The sequence below is a fragment of the Amblyomma maculatum genome, chromosome 6 (assembly GCF_055883805.1).
Source record: "Amblyomma maculatum isolate TAMU_Amacu chromosome 6, ASM5588380v1, whole genome shotgun sequence".
NCBI classification, from domain to species: Eukaryota; Metazoa; Arthropoda; class Arachnida; order Ixodida; family Ixodidae; genus Amblyomma; species Amblyomma maculatum.
The window spans coordinates 90,079,921-90,097,655 of NC_139349.1; the positions used below are offsets into that span (position 1 = coordinate 90,079,921).

At 43.0% G+C, this 17,735-nt stretch overlaps 1 protein-coding gene across 1 annotated transcript in view; it reads left to right on the top strand.

The window, feature by feature from the left end:
- Positions 1 to 16,198, top strand: part of LOC146186227 (protein turtle homolog A-like) — a 219,563-nt gene extending 203,365 nt beyond the window's left edge. Inside the window, exons 8-14 of the mRNA XM_084608007.1 lie at positions 1,838 to 2,131; positions 9,462 to 9,767; positions 12,154 to 12,282; positions 13,004 to 13,031; positions 13,887 to 13,972; positions 14,523 to 14,656; positions 15,902 to 16,198. Of these exons, the coding sequence (XP_084464133.1) occupies positions 1,838 to 2,131; positions 9,462 to 9,767; positions 12,154 to 12,282; positions 13,004 to 13,031; positions 13,887 to 13,972; positions 14,523 to 14,656; positions 15,902 to 16,198 (1,274 nt within the window). The remainder of the gene's footprint in view (positions 1 to 1,837; positions 2,132 to 9,461; positions 9,768 to 12,153; positions 12,283 to 13,003; positions 13,032 to 13,886; positions 13,973 to 14,522; positions 14,657 to 15,901) is intronic.
- Positions 16,199 to 17,735: the final 1,537 nt, after the last annotated feature.

Here is a 17,735-nt window from a genome sequence, read left to right on the forward strand (position 1 = left end):
AAACAAATCGCAAGGCTATCTAGTTGATTTCATCGAAGAGATACTGTGCTCGAGAAAGAGTAGAAATTTCTCGGCAAAAGAGAAAAAGGGAATAGTCCATACCTGCATTAAGCAAATTAGTGATGTGCCTGGAATTCTCTTGAGATTTTTGTTATGAATTTGTGCATGAAAAAAAAAATGCCCTGCCTAAACGTGTACATATGCCTTTCGTTCTCCGATCTGGCTTTGTTCGCCACGTGTAGAAAACTTTACCATTATAACTTAGTCACCTGCTCTAGTTCTCGTTTACAACCAGCCCTCCTTTACCTTCATCTACTTGACCTCTCCTTACCCTGCTTCCTCCGGCCGAGGTAAGCCTTAGGGGGGTGGGTGGCAAAATGTGCAGTTTCATTGCATTTACCTCTGCACCTTGAAATCGCTGCAATAGCCAGATATTCGATAGCTAGGAATTTCAGACAATAACATTTATTCTTGATATAATGTCTAATGCTATCAAATGTAGGATTGTGCTCCCGGAGAGATGCGCAATACGCAGCCGGTGCTGCAGTTTTGCAAGTTAGAGATCTCCTGCGGGGCCGTTAAGAGAGGGAGTTGGCGGCAGCCGCGCTGCTGACCCCTTTCGGAGAGTTATTCCGGGAACTGCCGCCACAGCATCCGTTCCATTCTTCCCGTGTCGCTCTCGCGTCCCAATTGCTCCACCTACTGTTGAAGTATTGGGCCCTTGTTTTGCCGCACGCGCGCCCGGAGGGCGGGAAGCAAACGGGGAGACAGCCATCGACTTAGGCAGCAGCAGGTGCGTACTTTCTACCCTACGTGTTCCCTGCTCTGGCCGGGGGGACCGCAGGTTGCGAACGTGCGCACCTTGTATGCTTGCTCGTGTCCAGACCCGGACGGAGTCCGGCGTTCGCCTGTGCGGTGCCGATGTTTCTGAGTCGGAAGGGCCTGTTTGACAGAGTTCTCCGTCACCGCCGGCCAGTGCCGGTGGTGGCGCGCGCTGAGGCATCGATGCGCAACCTGTGTTGTCGAGTTGTGCCCCGCGCATTCCTCATCCTCCCTCTTCCTGTGTCGCACGCGCTTTGACTGTTTTGTTTGCCATGCGTCCTGCGAACGCAGGAGTACATTTTGTCTTTTGAGCGTGGCGCCACGGCCATGCTTTTAGGTTCTGCGGCTGGGCTATGGGCTGTAACGAGTTCTATGAGATAGTACAGTGTTTTTGATACATGTGTCTGTACATTAAACATTTGAGCTTCTACCTCGGGCTTTTTCTTCCTTTAGAGTGGAAGCGCAGGCGCGCAGTGCATGCTGACCGCGCCCACGGCTTTCTCTAGCCCAAACTGGCGGTATGTGGTTGAGGTTCCCATATCGATGACAATGCCTTATCAAAACTTAATCCCACATATTTCAAAGAAGGGTAGTAAGCCGAGTAAATAAACTAGTTTACTTCTTGTGCGACAGGTGCAGTTGGCAAGTCCGTCACCTTGAAACAAAAGCCGCTTACAGCCTGTAAAATACAACGAGCTGCAATATCTAGATCTTCAGTGAACAAGCTACATGTTTGCGCGCAATATCTTGTACCGGAATAGACTCACTATGCGGATTAGAATCGCCAGGGAGCAAGGAAACGCATGAGAAAGTTTTGTCCCTTGCGGCAGATTGTTCCATTCCTTCCTTTCCCAATAACACTTTGTGTTCTTACTTGTCGTTATGCAGATATTTCTAGGCCCCTCTGCAAATGCCTTAAATTAATTCCTGCGTACCGAGCACACTCAAGTATCAGCACGTAGCGTTTTACAAAAACCAATTGTTACAATACAGATTTTATTTGGATTCTCTCCAGTTGCTCCAGCATGCAAGCCTGGACAGAAGGTCATCTACGGCGTGTCGCAGCTGGACTCAGTGTCAGTTCATTGCGAACTGGAAGCAGATCCGGGCGACGTGACATTCTATTGGCGCTTCAACAGCTCCTCCAGTGGCAAGCGGATTGACTTGGCTAGCTACAGCCATGCGCAGACGCGCAGCACAGCAGTGTACTCGCCACAGAACAGTGACGACTTCGGTTACCTGCTATGCTGGGGTACGAACGAAGTCGGAAAGCAGTCGCGTCCCTGCAACTTCACAGTCGTCCCAGCAGGTAAGTATATTTCTATCTAGATTCGCATGATAAACATTGATGCCTAGTTCCTGTGCTCTGGGTAAGATCCCATATAGCGTTCATCGAAAGCATTTTCACCCAATTTTCAGAAGGGCTGTATTGCTTTTACAAAGATAGAACATTAGTGCTACGTAGGTGGTAAATTTTTATGCCACTTCTACGTGCTATAATATGGTCGCAAATTGTAACAATAGTCATTTTCGTCTAGATAGAATCACCTTCATGGCGTGACTGTGAGCTGCATGAGACTTAGTCCCCAAAGGTTCATTACTCTATCGTCCCCAATTAACTATTGCATTTAGCTAGAAATTTCGCAAAGTTTTGCGTCAGATAGCTCCTAAGCCCTCATATTACTGGGACCGCCGCGTCCCATACATTTTGTAATCTAATAGTTGCAACGGCATGCAATGACATAAGTGATGCTGTAAAACTCAAGCAGCGGTTTTTTCTGCCAGAAAATAAGAGGTTTAAGCTCTCACCATACAACGACGGTTCTTTTGAGCGGAACGGAGCAGAGGTTGACGTCTTCAATTTAAAGCCACTCGAGCTTCGCAGCTGAATAAAAAAAACTACTGCTGCGCTTTAAGGCTTACAACATTACAAAGTGGTGTCCAATGGCAAGAGACCGTGTTTTGGCGCAGCAAATAAGTAGCGAGTTCATATGGTGTCTCTAGTGGCACTTAGTATTTTTTATGGAAAACCTGAGTGCAGCAAGATTGCAAAATGTTTGAGTCTGACGATAATCAGTTTTTTTTAATCGATATTTATTGCCTCAGGGCATCAGTAGGGTAAGAGATGAAGGATGAATAAATGATTAAATGAATGGAAGTGTAATCTGTTTTCTATTTAATGTTTTTCGACAGATTACGAAAGAATGTTGCCATTTAGTTCCTTTTGGCTTCATTTGTGCATAATCTGAAAGTTAGAGCCGTGGGAAATTTTTTTCATACTTTCTTTGACTGAATACTTACCTTGACGTCCACAGATACTAAATGTTCCAAATGAGCATGCAACTGCATTTTTTTTTTTTTCAGAGAAAGAGAAGACACTTTCGCACGAGGCTGATAACCCGAAGCACAAAATGAATAATGTTTTAGATCAACGCCGTTTCACGCTTTCACGAATGTCATAAAAATATAGAAAAGCTTTAGGTGTGCTCAAATTTGTTGTCAGTCTTATTCGAAAATGTACGGCAGCAGGCTGCAAAGGTAAAAGCGAGATCAAGAGCAAAAGAAAGGCCACGTTTTTTTTTTCTTTTTTTAAAGCCGACAGCTTTTCTTTTTTCCATCGAATGCGGAATACGAGCGTTTCAATTATTTACCACTCCCAGTTCATATATGAGTGAATACACTATTTGAGCACCTCTAAGTATAACCGCCAGAGTGAAATTTTGCGTTATCCTAATCTGGCTTTGCGACGTAACACGATATAGACTTTGCCTTTCGCAGGAAATTTAAAATTAAATATGAACATCTTCGTTCAACAATCCACTTAAGCACTGGCTGCGGGGACATCGTGTGCAATTGCTTAACTGGCTACCTAGAACAATTAAGCTTCTTCCGAGATGTGCTGTGCACAAATCCATGAAAAGGCCTTTCGTATGCTTTAGACAAATATTTGTCTGGATGCTTGGCAGCAGCAGTACCTATACGTTAAGGTAATAGGAACACGTGATAGTTTGAAGACCTGTCGGAAATATCACTCAACCCAGTAGAAGATATCATCAACGCAGAATTACTGCATGTTGACATCTTAGATTCACGTGATAAATTTACGCAAACTTTTGGTAGCTAAAGGAAGCCATTTTTGACAGCTGTATAAGGCTTTAAAACCAATGGTGGGTAGAAAAGTAGCGTCTTTGCTATCAACAACAATGCGCCTCTCTGGAGAGTTACGTCAAATGGCGTGAACGTGTCGTTGTAGTCCTTTCATGCCGGTGAATCGCTCACGAGAAGAAACCGAAGAGCGCAACATCGCGTACCCGAGCAAATGATCTCAAGCTGCAGTCCGCCAAAGCACAGCGCTCCCAACCACAGAGCCGTTTGTTTGCGGTGCGGCGGAACCCTTCCCGAGAAATGCCGCGGCTGCGTGATGGATGAAAGCTTTCTCCGCTCTCGAAACGGTTGCCGCTTCGTAGTGTTTCACAAAGGCTTACGCTCAGGTACTTGTAAAGCTCCTTGCTGATGGAATGTGGAAGCGAACTTGAAAAGGGGACCGGTTAGAGAATGAGGAAAACACTTGCTTCCCAAGAACGAGAGCAGATAAGGAGCAGGAAAGACATGGGCACATGAGTACACACGGAGGCTCCCCAGCCGAGATTATCGTTGGACCTCTGCATCGTTGTTTGCGGGTGGGTGTGGTCAGCAGCTGCCACTCATGATATTAATGACCAGAGCAGGAAGAGCTACGGTGCGCTAAGGCAACACAAATCTGTCTGCTGGAGGGAGACGCAAGCGCTGTGAGAGGCTCTTTTTATGTATTTTACTCTGCTCCTACTTCCCTTGACGATGGAACAGAAGGTAACGTCCTAATTATGCCTAGCGGTCAGGCGTCGTAAGTACATAACCTTGGATGGAACGCACGAGGCGTGGCAAAAATAGGGTGTCGGGAGAATATAACTTGAATGCTGTAGCGAAAGATTTAGATAAGGAGTGGCCATAACTTTACCGCCAGTTTTGATCGTATCTTTGGTGTGATAGGGCAATGTGCCCGGTAAACAAAAATATAAAAAATCACTTATGCTTCTGTGTGGCTTGACATTTGATCACTTGTGACAGCTATATTCTATGGTTCTGAAACTCAAAACTGGATCATGTGAGCCAGATATACTTCGCTGCACTTAAATGGTCATTAGTTTAGTTGGGAAGAGTGTTACGTTTTGGCTCCATTAAAAAACAGGGGAGTACAGGAAATGTGTACTAGCGCACATGAACAAGGTCAGTGTAGTAAAGATTTTTCTAATGTGCCCTACGATTCTCAGGATTATCTTATAGGCGTCATGTTTACGCTCTCTTATTGTGCAACGTTTAGTGGCTCTGCACCTGCTGAAGTATCGATCAGCGTATGGAGGTATGATACATGGTATATCTACCTCCATTATAAACTACCCCTCCGCAATGCAGCAGTGGTTAGAGTGTTTCACTACTGTGCCCAAGGATGCGGCATCGAATCGCGGCCACGTTTGCTGCTTTTCGGTGGAGGCGAAAAGCAAGGCGCCCATGTGCTGTGCGATGTCAGTGCACGTTCAAGAACTGGCGGTCGAAATTTCCAGAGCCCTTCACTAAGCGCCTCTTAAGGCCTGAATCGCTTTGGGACGTTAAGCCTCAAAACCTACCAAACCAACCATATAAACTGAACTGTTGCTTTTTCCTCACTATCGGAGCTATTAAGGCAAAGCGTCCTTTACAGGCATCGCAAAATGCTTTCTTCCAGACGTGGATTTGCAGTTCCTGAAACGGTAGCTCCTGCTCCTCTACGTTTATATCTACCAGAAAAAATACTTATCCTGGCGTTATTTGAAATACTGAAAGTTATTTTCAGTCTGAACGGAATGGCTGCAAAATAAGATATCCATGTCGCTCTCCGCGAGTAGAGGCGTAGCCAGTTGTATCATTTATGCTGAACCACCTGCAACATTGATGTTTGCATTTCTTTCCGCAGTTATGCTTTATAAATTTTGATTCCCAACAATGGAACTTAGCGCTTCAAATGATAGGGACCCCTCCCTTCTCCGCATGACAAAATCTACCCGCGACAAACAAACAATCGATATCAAGAGACCACGGCTCCTGGGATATGATCTTAATAATCTCATGCACCAAAATATGATAACGGCTTTATATAATTCCCGTTCATACTCCTGAATATTTTCAATTCTCGCTTGTGTACATAGACAACTCTCCTCCTTCGCCGCAAAGGCAGTAATAGAAAATTGTTCTGGCTTATGTACAGTTCACCCTATAGCGTGCCGCCGATGCAAAAAAAGCCTGGTCTCCGCGGTCAGCGGCTGTGAGCAAAGGCCGTATTCTGTCTTTGCCGCGAATATCTAGAGGCGCATTATTTTTCTTCTATTATTCAATGGACTTGTACAAAATATGTTATAAACGCACAACGAAAAAAAGTGATTTTAGAACTCTAGTGCTACTAGTTATTTTTCACAAAGTCATGCTGTTCATAATCCAAGGTCACATGAACCACAGTTTTAAAATATCAAGCCAGCGTGCCGACACATAGCTGCAACATAGCTCCGCGGACAAAAGTGGCATATTCCACACGCTGCGAAAAAACTGCCCGCCAGATTTTTCCGACAGAGAAGCAGATATTTCTGAGATATGCATAACGTACCCACCTTTATATACATTCCATCTAGTCCAAGCGATTTTGTGTGGCACAATTTTTTATACTGAAAAAATGCAATTGTTGTGATTCGCGTGGAGTATACCACTTTTGTCCGCGACTGTACGTATGCCATGCGACCAATATGTGATCAAGACGGAATCATACCGCGCAACTATCTGGCGTATTCATAGCAACAACGAAGTAGCGACGTTTTTTTTTTTTAACAAAGTTTTTACGCTCTAGCGCCGCAAGTCAGACCTACACTTCCATCTGGGGGGATCGAGATTGAATCCCCTAATACCTCAGTTTTATTTTGTGGGCCACCCGTATGGCGCAGAAGATTTTGGGTGGTGTCGAATGGATCGGCGGGTCATGGAACACAAAAGTGCTAGTTGATGCGGAGTCAATCCTAAGCGGGGGATTCGCAGCGGTGACCTTTGCTGTCCCAAATTATGCAGCTCGGGGATCCTTAACCTGTTACTGCTGCCAAAGCGGTTGTTTCAGAACGCTCTGGATGGTTCCAAACGGTCCTTCGTTTTGCTTTATACGCATTGCTATCTAAATTTGGCTCGAAGACTTCATTTCTGATATAACGAAGTAGCATACAGCTTAGATATAGCGAATGTGAATATGCACCACGTGATCGGAATATAAATATAGTTGGTAGTCAACTTTGTGCAGCCTCTATTCACTACAGGGTCTTGAATATTTGGGGGCTGGAATTTAAAAAATTCCTATGCAAAATCTACTACCCCATTCCAGCTGAAATAACGTTCACAAAGTAGCAAAATATCGTCTACGTTATCCGATAAGTGATTCAACATTGGTACTTTCCTAGATTTTCCGAAATCGAGGAAAAACTGCTCTCGGCGGCGTGCACAATTTTCGCAGAAGAGAGTCGAAAAGCTATTTTGGCATGATACGTCATCTGTCGAGCAGTGAGACAAGCTCCATCCCGGCCGTTGGCGCGCTTGCCTCGCTGCCCGACAGATGACGCATCATGTCAAAATAGCTTTTCGACTCTCTTCTGCGAAAATTGTGCACGCCGCCGAGAGCAGTTTTTCCTCGATTTCGGAAAATCTAGGCACGTACCGATGTTGAATCACTTATCAGATAACGTAGACGATATTTTGCTACTTTGTGAACGTTATTTCAGCTCGAATGGGGCAGTAGATTTTGCAAAGGAATTTTTTAAATCCCAGCCCCCAAATATTCAACACCCTATAGATGGCTTTGCTTGTGTTCCATGACATTGCATGTAGTCTGCGCCTGCCGGGTGTATATAAACGACTGCAATTATGGCTTCTCGCTAGGGGATCCCGTGTGGTTGCTCTCAAGGCTGGTAACCTTGCTACCGGTGTACCTCTATTTGTTGTGCATGGTGTCGATTGTAATCGCTGCCGCTTCATCGGTGAACAACGGCTGTTGCGACGCAGGCTTTTTCTTGCTCTTCCTTTATCTATTTGATTTATTTTTTCCGCAAGAGACAAAGGTGGTGGCTCAGTTATACAGTCGGTTAGAAGCCGGGTGCATTTTTTTCTTCTTTCCACACTCGCACAAGCAAAATCGCTACCACGCGATGATGGAAGAGGTACGTGTGCGTGACGACTGTGTCAACTTTAAGAGGGAAATTTAACGGACCAGTTGGTACATCTTGGTATGCATAAGTTCAAAACATGGCAAGAGATATAAATGACGTATAAAAATGGCAGGCGGAAGAATTTACCTGACCAAAATGCACTGCTAAAGAAAGGAATTTCTAAGAACCGTTTTCATTGTTTTAAAAAGAAAACAGATCAGATATCTTGATTCATATCAACTTGGAATGAGTCTCACTTAAATAGCTCATAAAAGTGCATCTTCCTTGCTCCTGTGTTTTGCGCTGTGTTATTGTCAAGTTTGTATCACCGCTGTCAGTCAGCTTCCGATGTTTCTGTCCAATGATTGATCCTGGCGATTATAGAACGTTAGCTTGATAATCAATCGCAGCTTCAGCGCCGGCTCAGTTATTATGTTAGTTACTCGTGAAGTGGGAATTATTTATCGATTCTGAATATTTAGCTGGAGGGATAAGTAAACACTAAGTAAATCTGATTATTTCATTCTCAGCTTGAAAACCGGGATCAGCATATACGCGCGGCCGCAGTGTGACTCGCCTCTCGTTGACGAAGTCGAGTGGCATAAGCAGACCTGATGCTACCGCCTTTTTCCAACCATTTTCACTGTTTCACCGATGCTGAATAAAGAACATCCAAAGACTGCCAAAATATCTTCCAATAACCATTTTCCAAAAACAACCAAAAGATTTTCAAATCTATGCACTCTTGAAAACCTTTTTGTGAAGTATTTGCGTTACTTTGTAATTATCTGCTATTTACGTGACATTTGCATATCTGAAAGCAGTAGCAATGTGGCACTATATATACCGAATGCGTGATATTCGGTATTATAGCCGGTGTATTTTCTTTACGGATTTCTCATTTTACCTTCACCAGGCTCAGTCCCAGCTCTTCAAAATACCCCGAAAAAGAAACAGAGGTTTTAAAGCAAATACTTTCTACATTACATTCCAACATCGAGTTGGGCTAGTAGGGGTTGCGCTAAGTTCTTTACGTGCTCCCTTTCTAACACGCTTGCGCCTAAAGTATGCGTGCAGTTAACCATTTGCTTCGAGGGGATCTCAGCAGCGAGTGCTGTACAAGATGATCGAGGTGATCTTCGAGGTGCACTTCAAAGTGATTTGGCCTGCAAGAGTTGCTAGACAAAGGGATACACTCCAGAGGGAACCTATCAGTTCAGTATGGGACAAGCTCTCATTTCATTTTCCGATAACCACGTGCAGTTGCCATTGCCAACAGGCTGTTCAACAAAATAACTAGGTGGAAGCAAAAAAACGCGTAAAGGTTGCGCGCGTTCCAGGGGCGAAGGAAGGCGCCAACCTTTGCTCACTTCCCTTGCCTCTACAACGCAGGACCACCGGAACCTGTGAGCAACTGTACGCAGTTGAATGCTACCGAGGACTCGGTATCTTTCGAATGTTCCGAGGGCGTGTGGGATGGCGGAGTGACGCCAGTCACGTTCTTCGCCGAGCTCCACGATATCGAGAGCGGCCGCATGGTGGCCAACGCCTCGGCATCCCCCGTGCCGGCGTTTGGCTTCTCGGGGCTCGCCGGAGGCAGCGCGTTCCGGGCCAGTCTGTACGCAAGGAACGCCAAGGGCCATCGGCCGCCTACCCGCTTCATCGTCAACACGCTCAGGCCTGCCGAGAAGCTGACGGGTGAGGAAGGAATGGCTCCTCGATTGAGCTGCACGGCACGAAACAGCTCCCATTCCCCCGATCTACACTGTTTGCTGCTGTTTGCCAATTACGGCGCCGCTTTGCCCTTCTCGTTGACTGCCCTCCCAACCCCCTTAAGCTTGGCAAACCAACGTGCCTGCTCGTTGCCGCTGTGTCCGGACACCCATTTTGTGCTACGTGCGCATTGCACGATCATGTACACGCCTGATGGCTATGTCTCCTTCGCGCATGCTTTGAACGCTGCCTTGTCATTTCTTTCTTTCTATTCTCTCCCTCGTTTGCACGGACTTGTTATTCCTCACAACGGTTTGCTTTAAAGTGCGCATTAAGACTGGACTGAAGATACAGAAGATAACAGCCTACTAGGCTGCTGTCGCGTGCACCTGTAGTTGGTTTGAGCGACAGAATGAAAAAGAGAAATAACACCTTTTCTATAAACTATAACACTTCGACAACTCGTAGCGCTTACAGGACATTTGTTCTCTTTCTCTAGTTGCCTTGTGTTCTTTACTCTTTGTTTAGAATAGCGACTACTTTAGGCATCTGATATCAAACGACTATGTGCTGTAAAATGAAATCTATTTAATTTGTATTGCATTACAATTTGAGCGCATAGTTCAAGACTTTTAACTTAAAACAAACCTCGTACGGTGGCCTAAAATTACCAAGGCAGGGCATTTCATTTAAGTCAGTTGCAGTGCCATTCTATCGCCGAATCCAAAGGCATTACAATGGCAAGCTTAAAATTTTGTACTTAAACAGCAGGTTACCAAATGAAAGGAAGTTTGTTTTTTCGCCGTGATACGCAGCCTTCGTTCACAATTGCGACAGTGATTAACACCTAAACAATTTAAAAATAAAACAGGGGGAAAATAGGACCTCGTAAAAGTTGAATTAGACTAGACCATTCTATTCAACATGTTCATAACGCTATCTTAGTATATTTCATTTCTGTCTAACAGCTAAAGTGATCGCAAAAACTCTGGGCTTGCGTGCAAAGATGGCAGCGTGAGCAGCGGCCACCAATTTACTCAAGCCGTTTCACTACTTTCCGGATCTTATTTTATTAAACTTGCAACTTTCTTGCGTTTTGTAGATAACATGCAGTAATGACTACAAAAGAAGATGTTTAGAAACGTTTAATAAATTTAGACAACCATATAGTTTACCCTCCGAAGAGAAAAATGTTAGAAACTTACTATTTCTGCATTTCTCTAGACATATAAAGTGCTCGAAGTATCGTATATCTGAATTTTGAAAGTATATACAAAGATCACTACATCATAGTTGATTTTGTGCGTAGGATATGCGAGCATTGAGAAGGAAACTTAGAGCATAATTATAATTTTAATACCAGTAATCAACTAGATGCAATAAATAATTCTATTATCTGCAGTTGACATGCATGTTTATATTCAAACCCCAAAGGTAGTGGTATTTGAAGAGTACTCTTTTTTTTAACACGCCTGTGTCCCATGACATACCTGCCTAAAACATCAATTCGATCCTTATAATTTAGGATGCGAGGCCGCAGAACTCGGCAGTTAGCTCTTTCCTTGGCTGTTAGTGCGCGTGGCGCTTTTCCTGGCACGAATTTTAATTTTACAGCCAGCGGTGATAGTGCTTCATTCTTGACCAGATAACTAGAGAGCCACACAGTAATTCGTCCGTTTCTCGCCAAAAATGAAAACTCTGGCGAAGAGCGAAAGGTTATTAGCATTCGTATTTCTTGGCAGTCTTGCCAGGTACAGCGCTATATGGAACAAATAAGCCACACCAGGGAGGAGCTTCACGCCGAGCGCCGCTGTATCGCATGATTACCAAGTGGATTGGGCGTAAATTCATACACACATATTTGAACCCGCATCAGCATTATTAACTTCTTCAAAACAAAATATAGATACAGTGCCATTATATATGTTCCTAATATAAACATACACGCTAATTGGAGTATTTAAAAGATAAATATAAAAGATAAAACTGACATTACAATGACAACAATCATTACAGTTAGAATCCTTATGGCCGAATTTCACATGTGCAAAAAATCGTTTTGCGGTTATATTTGTGATGTTTATTACAGCCTGAAAATCTGTGTTTGATCGCTTTGAAGAATCGCCTTATTTTTTGAGCAGTTGCTTCATTTCACTATTTGCGATCTAATTTTTTCCGTCTATTACGCCTAAAGATCCCAAACCCAAGTTAATAGCTGCAAAGACAAAAACGAAAACTCACTATCCCAACTCAGATGCAGTTTTCTTTTTTTTTAGCTTTCAGGCTGATTTGACCAGAGTATGTACATAAATGCTTTACTAATATGCGCACTGATCGTACGGCGCGTTTTCTTGTCTTCTCTTTCCTGCAGCTGGAAGCCAGGCCATCATAATGATCAGACCAGTGCTGGGAGTTATAATGGGCATCATTGTAACGTTAGTGATCGCAGCAATTGTGATTATTCTATTCATCAGGTATAAACACCCGCGGAAGACGAGAGGTAAGTTTCCAATACGTTGCTTAGATGCGATTTTCATTACACTCGTCGTCAATGAGTCACATAATGTGCCGAATTTTTAGCTTCACGTGAGTCTGGTCTAGTGTGCAAATTTTCGGTATAATAACCGTAGGCTGATTCAGTGTTCTGCAATCGACTAAGATCGCGCATCAGTGTGGCTTTGTTTCTGAAGTTTAACTATCCTTGGAAAATACAGAGTATAAAAAAAAGAGGGTAACAGACATAATTTCCACGAGCGATGCATCCGAAAAACATACGTTAAACAGGCAGAAGTAAAAATTAGACACCGAGATAAATGCATGAAACTGAAAAGATACATTAATTAACATACACATGCATTATCACTCTGCCCGTAGTCCAAAACTTGATCAGACAGCCAAATAAATAAATGAAACTGAAAAGATACATTAATTCAGATGCACACGCATTATCATTCTGTCTGTAAATCTAAAAAACGATCTCCCATTTAGGCGACATTAAACGTGCCTGTTCATGTGACTGTATATGTACCCGTGTGCGGATTTATCAAATGTACTGCCTCAATACATTTTATTCTTATTTTATTTTATTTATTGTTTTCTTCATGCCTACAGTTGTTTTCTGCGAATGTTGAATCGACAGATCAAATTAGGAGCGCTTCAAGAACATATTATTTTGAAGAAGTTGTGTAATGCAAAAATAATTATTTTCTTCCAATTTTCAGATGATTTCAAGGAGAGATCTGATGACAAGTAAGTCTTGGGTTGTTCTTTCTTTAGTCCCATTGTTTTCTGCACTGTTCGTTGCAATTAATCGCTACCAACTTTTCCATATCGCTCTACTCGCCTATGCAACTAATACGCATCGGCGGTGCATTTAGTTCGACAATGAGCCAAGAACATTCTAAACTGCGAATGAATATGCTCAAGCTATCAATCAATTAGGTAGAGGAAGAAGCAATGATAAAATGTGCAAGTATGCGACACTTTTAATGCATCATTTCTGGGAACTTCATTGTATCACCCTTGGTGATTGCTTTGATGCTTTTTAAAATTGGAATTGTATTTATGAAGTAAACTTGAGGAAATGCCTAGTGGATGTGTTTCTGAAAGACAACCTCTTTTTACGCTGCGTATTGAAACCTGAGCTCGCCGTCGCATTATCATTTTTCCGTTCATGGGCTTCTATTGCGTAGCTCTCTTGTGGAGGTTGAGGGTGGGTATATGATTGGTGGAGGGTACTTACAGACCAAAAAGATCGGTGGATTGAGGGCGGGCAAGGGAGTAGGCGCCATCATGAGTTGGTTCGCAGCCCAATGACTATAAGGCTTTGGGAGGAGGTCTCTAGTTAGATATGCATTTGAGAGTGGAGGTCTCACTCTATAAGGCTAAAGGAAGACTCTTGCACTTTTACTTTCTGACACTTAGTTAGTCAGTAGAATACGACGTGCTTATTATCAATATTATTAATAGAAAAGACGTTTTACAAATAGACATGCAGTATGGCTCTATATGTACATCGATTACTGATTTAGTGTGTATTGCCATAGTATGCGTGCAACAGTTATAATACTCCGCGCGGGATTTACTTTTTTGTGGTACTTTCAGGTCGCAGAGTCTACTGAAGAAAGATGGGGAAGAATTTGTTGATATCGATGGCAGGGGTCCAGACATTATCCCAGCGACTACGCTTAGTAAGACAAAATTTCTTAAATATATGGCATGTCAGGAGGTGTTCGTTCATTTAATGTCCATGGTTCTTTTTTTGTACTCTGATCAATGATCTAATAAGTGCCATAATGATTGTTTTGAATGCTTTGAAGTACTACACTATGCTCAGTGTTTGATCTAACATTATTAGCAATAACAACAGAGAAAACGCCATCTAAAGTTTCTTGAAAGAGTACGAGACCCATTTTTGTTGTTGCCGCCATTCATTAAGAACACATCAAGCTTAGACAGAGCGTCCATAGCCTATTCCGCATCTAAAAGCCTGACGGAGGTCAGTTTTGTTTCACGAAAACAAAAGCATGCATCGAAATATGGTCATAGAATTGTCTTAGTAAGCATTTATGGTAGGGTGTTTTTTCCTATTGGTGGCTGCAAAAATAAATAGTATTTTTCAAGTTGCTCGCTGAAACTACGTTAGTTTTGAAGTGAAGAATGGCTACGATGTGCTGTATTACGAGCGTTTTCATTATGTTTCCTATTTTTAAATTTCACTAAAGCTCTTATTTCTTTCAGCCTACGATGAAGAGCTGGAGGATAAGAAGGAATATGAGAAGGACACAGTGGCAAACTTCTATGGCTTGCCACTTGTGCCTACTGAAATCAGTCACAGTGGAACACTGCCGTCTAGTAAATATGCAAATGGCAGGGTAAGAAAATATTCTGCTTTTCGGGATCAGTGAAGGATGAATTATAAAAACTATTACCGTAGAAATTCGCGTATCATAGGAACCCTCATGTAATACGAGGTACAATTTCGGGGAAGTGACGAAGGGAAAAAAGTTTTCATTTGCGTATAATGCAAGCGAAGAAACATGAACAAAAATATTTATTTGCGCTACATTTCGCAGTTGACCCGTGAGGTGCGCGCTACTCACCTGCCGGTCTACGCATGCGCCGGTCTACGCATGCGCCAGACGTGACACAAGACTAGGCGCGAGTGCGGCGAAGAAACCGGTACATGACAGGTATTAGAGACATTTAGTTTAGCGCTAACGCTGACCGCTTCTGTCTACCGCTACTGCGCGAGTGTCAATACGCATCTGCAGATCACCCTGATGACGACAGATAGCGCTACGTTCCCATGAAAGCACGATGTGAAAAAACTTCAGCACAAATAAAGTAGCCCGAAGGCAAAAAGAAGAAGGGATGGTAGATCAATTTTAAGAAAATATCATGCATGCAGTTTCATTATTCGTGCTTGTTGTATTTGCATGCATTCATAATTTATTTATGTGTAACTTGTTTTTAATCGAACATTTTAATTTAATAAATAGGCCCCATCAGTTATAGCAGTGCACTCCCAACAAATCTTTCTAATACTCACAGGAAGATGAAAACCTCATTTCCAGATATTAAGGACTCAAAGATATGTAGTGCATCAGAACCTTGATCAGTCCCTTATCTACACAAAAATTCTATGCAACTCTAGTTTGTACCACTACTCAAAAACAAATATGTTTTATGTGACTTTTATTCATTCAGATAAAGGCTTCATTCATTCATTCATTCATTCATTCATTCATTCATACTGGAGATGGGAACAAATGACGAACAGATATTGTAGTTAGATATTTTGGAGGAATATATATTGCAGTGCATTACTTGAAGCCGACTTTACGCATCGGAAATAGTGCACAATGACGAAGAGTTTGCATAGTGAGGATCTCGGAGTAGAACCTTTGTAGCAGTGACATCAAGAACGAGAAGTAGTGAGTGAAAGCAGGTCCAAACACATGATTTTTCATGATCCGCACTTATTTCTATGCCCTGTGGGATTTTGAATGCGCAACTTCGCGCTCATTCAATAACACGTATTGCTGCAAGCATGTTTACTCTGGCCGTCTTGTTGAGTGAAGATGTTGCCGAATTGCCATTCCTTCTGCTTCATGCAGCATGCTACAAGCCAAGAAGCTGCGAGCTCTGACCTAACGTACGTCGAGCTGTCTATGTCAAGGTCGGGCGCATGCGTGCCTGCTACGCTACCGCGGCCACATCGGACAGGCCTGGAAGACTTCCGGGGCACCGAATATGGACGCATAGATTTCCAGCGAACCTCTGCCCTTCGACCGCTTCCTTCGGGGCACCAGATACCCGGTGGTCCTGAAGAGATCGAAGAGGACGACAGCCTCAGGCCCCACGCTGCGGAATCACCGCTAGTTACCGCCAACCGGATGGAGAGCACCGTCTAGCCACGTCCAACCAATTTTTCTGGATGGGCTTCCAACCATGGATCCTGTGAAAATGGGCTATCCTGGTTCGTTCTCTTATACTGCACACAACTTCAACACACCTGATCACAATAGTCTGGCCAGATGGAAAAGCACTTCTTTTTTCTATTTTATCTCTTCATGGGCACGAATAAGACGCGCTACTCTGCTGGATGGGTTGAATTGTGTTTAAAATATTGCCATATCGTTTAGAGCACTGCATTAATTAGTAAAGTTATCGCTGAGTTTATACCCATAAACTATAAAATAAACGAACGATAGATATCCTCGGCTGCAAACGAGAATTTTCAATAGGAAGTGGTAAGTACAAAGCGTTGTTCATCAACCTGTGTGCTGGGCTACACACAATATATATTTGTCCAGCGAAATCAATTAGTCCACTAAAAAGCTGATGAAGCACAATCTTTTTTTATTGTGTGTGTGTCAACTTTATTCATTTGACAATTTCATTCAAACACTAATAATAATACGTCGTTTCTCAACTCCTTGTTATTTTCAGACTGACATCGATTCAGCGTGATCAGTGTCTCTTGAAACGTGAACTGGTGGCATGTGTGTATAAGCAAGTGCATCAATACATGACTGAACGGTGCCTCTGAACTGCTCTGCCTGAGACTCTCCCAAGTGCGCTTAGAAAGAAGAAACATCACACCCGTGGTGGCTGAGAAGACGCATTGTGAAACAGTGGATGTAGTTTACATGAAGCAGAACTGAAAACTCGTGTGATGGGCTACCATGTAAAAAGGTGAGCAACGCACGTGCTTTTGTGCGAGTAAACTGGGACTCCTATTACTGCAACAGTAGGAATGTCCAACAAGATATTTTGAAATGCAAGTTTCATTTAAATTTACTACAGAATTTGATTTACCTATGGACTTAAAGTGTGATTCCTAATGTCATTGCCTTCTTAGCCAAGGTGGCGTAAACCAGTTCCTTGTTTACTACTACCAGCATTGACGAGATTGACGTTTGGCATTATTTGTGTGAACCAGTCTGTTTCAGTAAAGAAAAAAGTTTCGTTCAAGGCGACACATTTCCTTTGTTAATTTTGCTTTCAACGCCCTGCAGGTTGCAACAGTTGATCAAATAGAATCAACTGCTTAAACAATAACGCTACTGCACCTCGTAAGAAGCGTATTAAATAATGCATTTCGTTTTATTACATTGAAAATAGTAGTTCCTGCAAGTCGCGTATGGAACCGCGAACATAAATTAAAAGGATGTCTTAGCCTTCAGCAAGGTGTAGGCTAATGACATCCACTTTTGCTTTTCTAGCCATTTATTCTATTTCAAACGAGAAAAATACCTTTGTATTTAAAGGGCACTAAGCTCAGCTGAAGGGCATTACGCGATAGTGATCTTTGGCCATCTAGTGTGCTTCAGTGGGGAGCCAATATAGCAGCAGACAACCCAGTGCTGAACCACTTTCAAACTTGGAATGCAGAGGCCCCATCTGTCTTGGTACTCACTTATCAGGTCTCAATGAAGTTTTAGTGGC